This window comes from Strongyloides ratti, assembly GCF_001040885.1.
Source record: "Strongyloides ratti genome assembly S_ratti_ED321, chromosome : 2".
NCBI lineage: Eukaryota > Metazoa > Nematoda > Chromadorea > Rhabditida > Strongyloididae > Strongyloides > Strongyloides ratti.
The window spans coordinates 4,117,379-4,130,353 of NC_037308.1; the positions used below are offsets into that span (position 1 = coordinate 4,117,379).

At 20.4% G+C, this 12,975-nt stretch overlaps 3 protein-coding genes across 3 annotated transcripts; 2 read left to right on the forward strand and 1 right to left on the reverse strand.

Annotated features, from left to right (window-relative positions):
- Positions 1-404: 404 nt before the first annotated feature.
- On the reverse strand, positions 405-1,651 carry SRAE_2000132800 (CAP domain-containing protein; the record flags this gene model as incomplete). Its single annotated transcript, XM_024652267.1, has 2 exons — positions 405-809; positions 848-1,651. The coding sequence occupies 2 exons, from the start codon at positions 1,649-1,651 to the stop codon at positions 405-407; spliced, it is 1,209 nt and encodes a 402-aa protein (XP_024505860.1).
- Positions 1,652-2,378: 727 nt separating this feature from the next.
- Positions 2,379-4,133, forward strand: SRAE_2000132900 (Autophagy-related protein 16-2; the record flags this gene model as incomplete). The annotated part of the gene is made up of 3 exons (XM_024652268.1): positions 2,379-2,475; positions 2,537-3,059; positions 3,116-4,133. 3 exons carry the CDS (start codon positions 2,379-2,381, stop codon positions 4,131-4,133), a joined length of 1,638 nt encoding a protein of 545 aa, XP_024505861.1.
- A 1,089-nt stretch (positions 4,134-5,222) lies between these two features.
- On the forward strand, positions 5,223-5,886 carry SRAE_2000133000 (Ribonuclease UK114; the record flags this gene model as incomplete). Its single annotated transcript, XM_024652269.1, has 3 exons — positions 5,223-5,227; positions 5,431-5,508; positions 5,559-5,886. 3 exons carry the CDS (start codon positions 5,223-5,225, stop codon positions 5,884-5,886), a joined length of 411 nt encoding a protein of 136 aa, XP_024505862.1.
- Positions 5,887-12,975: the final 7,089 nt, after the last annotated feature.

The following is a 12,975-nucleotide window of genomic DNA, read 5'->3' on the forward strand; positions in this document are numbered from 1 at the left end:
TTTTTTGCTTTGTTCTTTGATGAAATTGGTAAGTTACAATAAAAGTTTTATTTTTTTTTATTTATGAGTCATTCGTAATGTCTAGTCTTAAGTTTATTTTTATAACAATGAGAAGTAGAACCTTTAGTTTTGATTAAAAAGAGAAATGAGTGAAAATAAAAGAAATATTTATTGTTAGAAAATCTTACTTTATTATTTTCCCACATAAAAGTTATTGATAATATATTAATATAATCAGAAGTGTATAGGATTTATTACGTGCAAAAAATAAATCTAAAATGAATCAAAAAAAAATATATTGTATATGAATGTCATAAAAGCATAATTTGGTAAAATTTGTTTTTAAAAAAATTTGAATTACTAACAAGAAATTTTATTGTCTCAAGTGTAATCTTGATTGTATTTTATGATTTCTTTGCTAGAACATTTTCTGAATACTTTCCATGAACATTTCCTGGTGGAGAATATTTACAAACAACATAGTAACCTTTTTTACCCTTAGCTGTACCACATCCCATTTCTTTTGTTGATTTCCATACTAAAGCTGTAAAGTGTCCTGTGCTGAATGAAAAGATTGGAAAATGGAAGCTGTAATGGCGAACTTCACTGTACCATGAATTAACGGCATCATCAGGAGTATGTGAGTGAAAGTAAAGATTTTCTCCATATTTGGTATTGGTGTCATGTTCAAATGAACCTGATGCTGCAAGTTTTTCAGCATATGCTTGTGCTGCAGCAGTTATTTCAGGATTGATAGTAAGCGGCTTAACTTGATGACTTTCACGATATTTATTTGTTTGATTTAAAAACTACAAGAAAATTTATTAAAATGAAAAGAAATTCTTACCACATCTTGTATAGTTGGTTTTTTTTCTTTATCATCCTTGTTGTCTATTACTTTTGGTTTTTCTGTTTTGTCCTTGTTGTCTATTACTTTTGGTTTTTCTGTTTTATCCTTGTTGTCAATTACTTTTGGTTTTTCTGTTTTATCCTTGTTGTCAATTACTTTTGGTTTTTCTGTATTATCCTTGTTGTCTATTACTTTTGGTTTTTCTGTTTTATCCTTGTTGTCAATTACTTTTGGTTTTTCTGTTTTATCCTTGTTGTCAATTACTTTTGGTTTTTCTGTATTATCCTTGTTGTCTATTACTTTTGGTTTTTCTGTTTTATCTTTGTTGTCTACTACTTTTGGTTTTTCTGTTTTATCTTTGTTGTCTACTACTTTTGGTTTTTCTGTTTTATCTTTGTTGTCTATTACCTTTGGTTTTTCTGTAATATCCTTGTTGTCTATTACCTTTGGTTTTTCTGTAATATCCTTGTTGTCTATTATTTTTGGTTTTTCTGTATTATCCTTGTTGTCTGTTATTTTTGTTTCTTTTTCAACATCTACAAGCTTAATTTTTCTGAATTTTTTTATTATATGTACATAAGGTTTTGATTTTTTTCCAGAAAGTTTTTTACCATGACCTTCTTTGTTTTTTAATTGTTCAATGTATATTTTAACTCTATTCATAGTTCCAAAAGTTTTTCCATTAAATTCATAATTCTTAATACCATCCTTAGAAATTACATTTATTTTATAAATTTTGGAATCAACTTGAACTATATATAAATAAGTAACAATAAATAAAATTAAAGAATACCAACGCATGATTATCTGTGGAATCAAATTCTAAAACATTTGATTTTATATTCATTTTTTTTTAACTAAAAATAAACTTTATTTACAATTATATTATTTTTAACTTTATTTTTTAATATAATTATATTATTAACTTTTTTATCGATCTTGAATAAATAATATAGTTTCTTGATTCAATATTTAATACTTATTTTATTTATTTAATTTAAAAATAAAAGTGTTTTATGAAAAATAAATAAACAAATCTGCATTTTTAAATAATTTTTGTTAAATATGACACTTTTATGAAATATTTCTTTTAAACAAAAAAAGAAAATTTAAAATAGTATGCTATAATTTTATTTTTAACTATGAGTTTTTTCGAATTTAGTAATTACTACACAAAGTGAATTATAATTATTGGACATTATTTATATGGCATCATACTCTAAATAATAAAAAATCATTTTTTTTTTAATTTTATGATCTATACTATTTTTAATATCTTTTATCAAAATTAGATTTTTTTTTTAATTTATACTTTTCATAAAAATGTAATAAAATTTTTTCTTGTAATAATTTATCACTTATTAATTTTTGCCATCTTACAACGATACCGCTTAATAGTAGTTATCACATGAATTGGTATAACGCATCACTTCACTATCTATTATAAATAACAAAATTTTTAATCTTTTACAATTTTATTAATTATCTAATAATTAATTAATAAATAAATTTATCAATTCTTACCAACATGATGGAAGAACCGTCATCATTTAGAGATGTTATTGTTGAAAGGTTACAACAACGAAACAGAAGTCAATCACAAATAAACAACTATGTCACTACTTGTAAGTATAATATCATTTATTTTATTTTTTTATATCAAATGATATAATATATACTTTTTAGATAAAAATTTAGTAGAAGAGTATAAAAATTTATCCATAAGATTGGCAAGACAACAAATTCATGGACAATGGTCTTCAAGTCCATCGACTACTAATCATTTATCATCAGATGTTTCTAATGAATTACTAGAAGAAAAAAGGAAAGTTAAGATATATGAACAGGAAATTGATAAATTAAAAAATGATAACAATATATTATCTGATACAGTAAAGAAAAAAGACACAGAAATAAATCGGTTAAAACAAGAGTTGAAAGAAGAAATCGATGCCAAAGGTCTTCTCCATGATGATTACTTAGAATTAAATCTTCGTGCAAATATTTTAAATGAAAAATTAACTGAAATGACTAAAGATTATTCAAATATTCTTGATCAATATAATAAATTAAAAATAAGAGAAGTTGAATGGTATAATGTTGAAGTTGAAAGGGAAAATCAAAGGCAACGTGAAAAAATGCTACAAGAAGCTTTAGGTAAAAATATTGCCAATAGAGATGATAACACTAGTAACAAAGAAGGTCCATTGTAAGTTTATTTTTTCAATATATTAATGCTTTAATAAAAATATTTATCTTAAAAAGGATTAACAGTGGTGATTCTATTTCCAGCTACGAGTATATTGGTGATGATCAATATAAGCTTCCAGCTTTAGGAATGTTATCCGGATATGATTTACTTATGAATAAGTGTGTTGAAAAACAAAAAGTTAGTGAATCTGATGATGTCACAGATATTATTTGGTCTAAAGACGGGGATTTTTTATATACATCTAGTAGTGATAAAATTTTAAGAAGATTTAAATATGATAATGAAAAAATAACAAAAATTAATACATATAGAAAAGCCAAAAAGGGCCTAAATAGATTAGATATATGTGAAGATAAAGGTCTTATATTAGGTGCTTCTAATGATACTTGTACATATATATGGAATATATCTAATGAAACAGTTAGATACACCTTTACGGGCCATACTGATGCTGTAATGTCTGCTAAGTTTTTTGATTTAAATAAAAAAGTTGCTTCTGGTGGTAGAGATAGAGTAATTAAAATTTGGGATCTTAGTAAACAACAAATAATAAGAAATTACCTTCCTGGTACAACTATTTTAGATATTTTAGATGCAACTGAAATGGCTAGTTGTTTTTTATCAGGACATGTTAGAAAAGAAGTTCATCTATGGGATGAAAGATCACCTAGTTCTGAATCACAAAATTTTATAACATTTGAGGATAAAGTAACATCACTTCATGAAGTTCCCGGTACAATGCAAGTTTTATGTTCTATAGCCGATGAGACTTTGTCCTTAATTGATATTAGAAATATGATGGAACTTCATAGTTATAGTGCAGAACAATTTAGAATATCATCTGATCATAGTAAATGTACTGTCAGTCCTAATGGTAGATACATAGCTACAGGTTCAGCTAATGGTCTTGTTTTCATATGGAATATTCAATCAACTAAATTAGAAAAAATTCTTCCAGTAAAGGATGCTCATGAAGGAGCTGTTGTTAGTATTGCATGGCATCCTTTGGGTAATTATTTAGCTACAGGTGACAAAAAGCAAACAGTATGTATATGGGGTAGTGGTTGTTGATAAAAGATGAATGTATAATAATGTATATATTCTATTTTTCATCGGTTATTTTCTTTCAAATATAATAATAATTTTAGATACTTTTCATATTATTTTGCAACGTGGTTCTTTTTTTTTTTTTGGTTTTTATCCGTTAATTCTTCTCTCCTGATAAAATTAGTAAAGTATGTAAAGAAATTATAAAATAAAAAAGTATTTTATTTTTGTTCATAGATTTATTTATTTTAATTGTTTAATAGTAAAATTTTGTTTAAAATAAATTTTTCATAATATTTGTAGATAATTATGGCTAAAGTAATTATTACTGTGATAACATAAAAAGATATAGATAACTTGGAAATGTCGATTTTTTTTTATTTATATTTTTGATTCTCTGTATATCATAAGAATTTTATATAACGAAAAAAAGGTGCATATTTTTTTTATAAATTCATGTTTATTACGAGAAATATTTTAAACGGTTCTCTTTAGAACTATTCATTATTTATAAAACTTTCTTTTTATTTCTAACTGTTTATGTTAAAAAATTTTATTTTTAATATTAATTATCGAGAAATTACAGACATTGTACAAAGAAATTATAAATCAAAAAGTTTTTTTTAACATTTTATCAATGATAATAATTAGTTTAGAGTTTTTTCGCTGTAGGATAAAGGAAGAAAAAATGGTATAAAATTTTATTTTATTTTTATTTATTTTATTTTAATTTTACTGTATTTTTTATTGTAATGTTTTGAATTTTACTAATTTTTTTTAATTTGGAGGGTATACTAACAGATAGATACTTTATTTTGGTTCAACATTATATAAATGTACTGGAATAGAGTATTTTAAGTTTATAAAATTTTTAAGCATGGCTTAATCAGGATTATATTAAAAGTTCGCTTTGTATAGTTACTTCTAATATAATTAATATTTTCTGTCACTTAGTTATTTATTATCTATTAAAATAAGTTATTGATTTTTAAACATCTTTCATTGATAATTCATATATTAATGTTCTTTTAAATTTTTATTTCTAGAGATCGTTATCTAAAATTGGTTGTAACAATTTTTTTAACAATCTACTTCTACTAGTTTTCAATATTAATGAAGTAAGTAAATTTATTAATTTTATTTTTAAAGGGCATATTTGTATGAAGATGAATTTGATATGATTATATTGATAAAAAGTTAGAAAAATTTAAAACGAGTTATTATAATAAATATTTTCGAATACTTTTATTGTGCTTTCATTATTTTGAATATTAATTTCGTTTTTGTATATTTGATAAAATCATTTAACATTTATTTAAAGGTTCACAGGTAATTTTTTGAAAATCATGAAAACTGTTATTTCTTCACCTAATGCTCCAGCAGCTCTTGGACCATACAGGTAAGTTTTTGTTTTGTATCTATTATCTAATAAATTTATTCTTAATTTAGTCAAGCTGTTCGTGTCGGTAATACTATTTACCTTTCTGGTTCTCTTGGACTTGTTCCATCAACTGGAGCTTTTATAAGTGATGATGTTGAAGGTCAAACAAAGCAAGCTATGATTAATATTGGAGAGGTACTTAAAGCTGCTGGATGTACTTATGACAACATTGTAAAAAGTACTGTCCTCCTTGCTGATATCAATGATTTCCAGAAAATGAATGAAGTTTATAAAACTTTCTTCACTAAAGATTTCCCAGCTCGTTCTGCTTTTCAAGTAGCCAATCTTCCCAAGGCAGCTCGTGTCGAAATTGAGGTTATTGCTCATACTGATTAGAAAAAGTTAAACATTTTATTGTCTTCATGTTTATGTCACTTTTAAATATAAGAGATTCACTATTACATTAAACATGAGAATTTTATATTTTCTGATAATAAAGATGAAAAAAATGTAATGTACTTATCTCTTAAAACTTTCTTCAAACAAAAAAATAAACATAAAATCAAATTTCTTATGATTATTCTTTTTTTTAATCTTGCATTAAAAGGCGCTGACTTCATTATTATTAATGATAAGAAAGTTAAAGGAAAACTTTCTATTTTAAAAGTTTTAATAAATTAATGATAATTCTAAAAAAAAACTGTTTAAAAAATTTATCATAATTAACATAAATCTATAAAAAATATACTTCTTTTTTCAACTTCAAAATTTATGAAACACATTATAATATACATAAAATTAAAAATCTATAAAAAAAAATCAACATTTCAAATAATGGATACCTTTTTGTTTTATAACAAAAATACTTATTTTAATTATAGTTATCTAATCAAGTTTTGATAAATTAGATTTGTTATCTATTTTTAGAATAAACAATTTACATAAATAAATTTGCAAACAAAAATAACATATTTTTTTATTTAATAACTTCTTTAAACTTTATATTTACTTTATCAGAGTGGGAAAATAAATTGATAAGTGTCCTTTTTTCTCTTATCAGTTTTCGAAATCTAACATTAAAGATGTAGGTGTTTTAATATTTTATATGATATAAAACATCCTTTAACTTTTATTATTTTTTGTGGATAATTTTGTAAACTTTTATAGTGATTTAGATAGGCAATTTGTTTTATAAATTTATATATGTTGTGCTTCAAAATCTTTTTTATTATTCTGATTAAATTTTTTTTAGTAATAGTTTTATTTTGAAGAAAGTTATTAAGATTGCTTTTAATTATGCCTACTCTCGAGTAATAATTTTAGAATCTAATTTTCAAAAAAAAAAATTTTTTTAACAATGAAATATTACAGATAAAACTTTTTTTTTCCCTAAATATCAAATGATTTATAAATTATAAAAATAAAACATAAAAATTTATGTTGTAATATTATATTGAAGATATTTTATAATAAAAACATATCATGAAATAAATATATTATGCTATTGTATAATAAATAGAGTTAAAAAAAAATTTGCTACACAAAGTTGGAAGAATCTAACTAGAGACTTAAAATAAAGAGCATTAAAAGGTTGTAAAAAGGAGATAAAAGTTCTTTATTTATATTTTTGGTTTTTATAATAAATACAATTACGTTATCATTGAAACGATTGTTTTATATTACTATATTATCTTTTACAATTGAAAATTTTGATATTCTTTTTAATTCTAGTATCGAAGTTTAATAATTATTTTTACCCAATTGATAAGGTACAAATAGAACAATAAGATAAGTGGATTATAATATTAAGAACGTAAAACTTTATAAAGATTTATTTTTCATATTCATCTTCCAATAAAATAATAAAAATATTAAATGACCACTCCAAAAATACATCTTTCTTTTTATAAAAGTCTCTTTGCATCATTTTATCTTATATATTTGTATTATTAAAAATTATCATTTACTTATTATTATTAAAAAAAAAAAATTTTTTAATTTTCACAAAATAAATATTAATTATTTTATCATAATATTTTTTTTTGTTTTATTTATTATATTTACATTATTTACATACCATTTTATTAATCATTTTTTTTCATGTGTAAACTAAAAATTTACTTATAAATGTATTGTTTATTGATAATATGTTATATATTATCATCTTAGTATAAATATACATAAATTGAAGCTTACAATTTCTTATTATATTTATGATATTATAATATGATATCACTGAAACAATCTCTTTACTCAAAAATAATATTTAATTATTATTATCTTATGGTCCATTTCTCATGTATATGTTTAATTTGAAAATTGACCAATACTTGATATAAAGAAAATGAGAAAACAAAGGAAATTAAGTTTATTTATTGTTCTATCACTTTTAAACTATTATTATAGTTTAATTGAATCACATTCACATTATCATTATTCAATTTAAAAAGGAAATATAAAAAGAATCTTTATAAAACTAATTTTTTTTTTTATTTATAAAGTATTCTACAGTTATATGTATATATATATGTATATATTTCGCCTCTTTTTTTTTTGGAAGAATCTAACTATATGTGCGCGAAAAATTTTGAAACGAGAGGTTAACCTAATTTTATTTCATAAGTTGTTTGTCCTTTTAATCTCTTTAGTCAAAAGTTATTAATAAATCTTATTAATATTTATATAATTATTTTAATTCCTTTTTTTTTCTATTTCTTATTTTTTTTTTTAATATATTGAAATATAAATAAGATAATTATTTATTTTATTTTTTAATATATGTACGTTTTTAAATTTTTTTATTATAGCTTATTTCATAAATTTCTAACAATTATTTACATATAAGTATCCATCAAATGCCAAGTATAATATTTTTATTTATTATTTTTTTTTTAAAAATCTTTTCAATTGTATAATAATCAGATATGATAATGTATTTATTTGATTGTTATGTGCATGAATATTTTTAAAGAGTAATACACAATGACAATTATATATTATATAAAATTATATTTAAAATTATTTACACATTTAATAATAATAGTTAGTTAAAATAATAACACTGTTGGATATATTTAAAAATATTCCATTAAAAGATAAAGTATAATATTTATTAAGGTATATTCTTTTGTTTTCAAAAACTTTTTTTAATAATAAGTATTAAGGAAAGATAAATTTATATTTATAAATTTTTATTTTAACTTTTTCTATTTTTAATTTTAATCTTTATGTTAGTGAAGTATTGTTGTGTCTTTAAAAAGTTTCTACATATGGTTAAAGATTAGTATTTAGGCATAAATATATATTTATATACTTGTATGTGTATTTATCTGTCAATTGACAGTTTTTCGTGTTGGTCTTTTAGCTACTTTATGATAATGAAGAAAGTCATGTCTAATTTGGACTTTGTTCTTATTAGTATATTTATTATAAACTTTTAACTAAATAAAATAATATATATCCAGATGGAAAATACAATATATATATATATAAATATATATTTTATGGTAATGAAGAACCAATTGATAATCTTAAAAAGCAAATTTTGAAATATATATAAGGTCATAATAACAAAAAAAAAATTTAATGTTTACCAGATTTTTTATATTTATTTAGGATTAAAAAATAATATTAAATGTCTTTTGTATATAGTGATTATTTATCAATAGAATTAGTAAATAATATTTATTTTATTAATAGTGATTACATGAATTGTTACATTATTGTGTGTAAATGAAGACTTACCTTTTCTATTATCTTTTAAATATATATATAATACCATTAATCAAATAATGTTTTTCTTAACTTTCTATTATCATATTTTGACATTAAATATATTACTAAAATTTTATATTATATCTTCATTAGTCATTTTATAACTTTTGATTATATTTTTATTAGATACATAATCTTCCTCAAACTTTAAATTCATTCATTCATTTACAATAAATACTTCTTAATAAATATATTTGAATATTTAATTATAATTTATTTGTTAAATTACAATTATTTTCAAATAATATATACAATTTTATATAACCTCTATTTAATTTTACATTAAAAATTAATTTAACATACAATTTGACTTTTCTTTTTTTTTTTAAAACCATTTTTATATAAAAATAATTAATCATAAAACTTAACCACATTTTTTTTTAATTTAATTCTTAACATGCCACAGATACATCATAATGATTTTCTTTTTTTTTCCATTAATAAATTACCGACAAAAAAATAAAATAAAATAAGAAAAAGATTTTTTGATTGAATTTTCGGAACCTACTAAAAGATGTTTATAAATGTTTCATAGACACATATTTTATATAATACTAAAAATCATCCTCGATCATTTAACATATCATTTTTGCCTTACTCATTCATTCTTCTTTTTTTCTTCAACACATAAACATTTATATTTCTTTTCCTTTTTAATGATGACGCTTTCATTTTGATATAAACAATATAATTTATTACTATTTACTATTCATATTATAATATGTGTAAATTTTGTAACATCTTAAATATTTGTTAAAAACCTACAAATAAATATATATTGAAATAAAAAAAAAAGAATTTTTTTTTTTTAAATTAAATAACTATTTCAAATGTCTTAATCTATTATTGTTTTGTCTCAAGAAAAAATAAATAAATAAGAAGCCACCTCTTCTTAAAAAAGAAGTTTTTTTTTTTTTAATACAAATATAATACTATGGCATATATAAAAATTTTTTATGTGTCATAATGTCACTCACTCTCGTAAATAGGCACAAAACACATTTAAGGTGTCCATTCATGATACTTCTTCTTAAAACACTTTTTTACTCATGTTCTACACGTATATATAATAGATATAAGTTTATGCTTTTATTGTAAAAACCTTTTTATAATTAAAAGAAGAAATACTTTATATATAGATGGCAGGTGAAGTAACTATTAATAAAGGTATTGTCATTTTATCTTAAAAACTATAAAATCATGCCATCTTAAGAATATGTTGTATATGTATATATATATGTATATATTTAATTTACGTTATTCTTTCTTTTTAAAGTATTATAAACCTCTTTTATGCTTGATCTTTAAATGATGTAGTATCTATGTATTATGTCTCTTTTCTTATTCTTATCATTATAAGGTTTTAACAAAAGGTAAAAAAAAAAGATTTTTTTGTCCTTTATATCTATTTTAGTTTTCATTTTATTGTCTATAACTTTAATGTATTTTAAAGTGGTATCTTTTTATAAATATGTCATGGTATTAATAATAAAAATAATAATAAAATAACAGGTTGCTTATAAAACAGGCATAAAATATATTCCTGGTATTTATTTTTATTATCTCTTAGTTTATTTCCCTCTCTTTTTTTTTTTCTTTTTTTTTGTAAGATTATATTTCTTTATATTGGGATGTGTCAGAAAAAAGTGTTACTATATAATATAAATATATATGTATATTATCATAAATTTATATCAAGATTTATATAACAATTTTCTTTAAATATCCCATTTATATTTTGATAACTTTTGTACTTTATATTATATGTCTTTTACATTTACTTTTCCTTTTAATATATTATCATATATAGATATATCATTTTGTATTGTAATAAATTTTTTAAAAATGAACATATTTTATCCAATTTCTCTTTGATATATATGGTACTTGAATTGGATAAAAATGTTAATACATCTTAAACCTTTAAGATAACACTACTTCTAAAAAGTATAAGATTCAAATTTTTAAACATTTTTATTTACTTTTATTTTTAAAAATATTATATTTTATTTTTAAAATCACATACACATATATATATATTTTAAAATTTTAAATACCTTTTTTTTTGATTTTTATTGTATATAGTTATATTAAATTGTATTTTATAATATATAATAAAAAAGTTGAGGGGGAAAATAAAGGCAAATTGTCAAGTTATATAATATATATAATATATATGTGCTCCCATATATATTTATTCCCATGAACATATATATATTTAGATATATAAATAACTTCATCCTTCATGCCTTTTTAAACATTAGAAGTTATAAAGATGACTTTGTCAAATTTATTTATTCCTAGTTTTAAAAATCTAATTTTGATTAAATATCAATTCTTCAATAATTTTTATGTATATTTCTTTATTTTGTTCTTTTTATAAATGAATGAAAGTGTCCTCTTATTTTTATATCAAATTGATATTAAGATTATTTAAAGTTTATATACAATTATTTAAAGAATAGGCTTAATGGGTCATTTATATATATATTTCTTTTTTAAATTTTATAGAGTTTAAACTTTTAATAATATAAGGATCTTCTCATCATTTTAAATTTAGAAACTAACCGCATCATAAAAGCATTACAATTATATATATATATTTTTTCTCTTTTATATATTTGATGATGATAAAAAAAAAAATTTGAGTGATTATGTATTATGGTATTTAAAAAAGATGAGAAATTATGTATCACAATTTTTATATTTATATATTATAAAATAATGGTATAAGTTATTAAATAGTTTTATAATATACATTAAACAACTAATAAAAATTTTATGCCATTTTTGAATCAAAATAAATGTACTAATAAAGTTATTCTTTCAATTAAATTAAACTTATCATTTTCTTCTTTTTTTTTAATATATATATTTATAATATTTTTTTTATATATATATATATTTAACTTTCTTTTTTTTTGTACCGCCTTTTATAATCTATATAATATATATGTACAATCTATAATTTTAAGACCTAGAAACTTTAATATGGAAATAAAATGCCATTATAAACATATCTTTAAACTTTCCTTTTCTGTTGTATAACTTTTTTTTTTGTTAATTAGTATAATTAATTTTAATTTATAAAAGTTGAGGACAATTTGATACTACTATTTTTTTATTTTCTTTATTTTCGTTAATAAAATATAAATAAAAAGAAAGTCTTTTTAATTAAATTACTCTTAAAATATTTTATTTTAGTTTTATAGTTATTATTAAGAAATAGATATATAATTTATTAGTTAAGAGATTTATATATATATACTTTTTTTTTAAAAACTAATTTTTTTTGTTTGGTAGAAAAAAAAATTTATAAAAAGATAAAAGTGCTTTATATACACAAATAATAGATTCTAGTGAGAGGATTGTGATGACATTATCATTATAAATACTTTTTTTTTTTTTCTACCAAGATCACCACAAAATAACACTTTATCTTTTGTTAACATGACACTTTACATTTACACATATATAAATTTGTATTCTTTGTTTGAGGGATATATGAGGAATACTTACCCCTAATAATTGACTTACCCATATTATACCTATTATAAAAGGTTGGATTTGTTAAATAGCAAGATGTTTTTTTTTTTATATATTGTTTCTTTTTCATTAATTTATCGATTTCAATTAATTATAATTTTATCTTTTAATTTAATTAATTTTTTTTTTATTATTTTCAGATTCAAAATCAAACAATTTTGTATA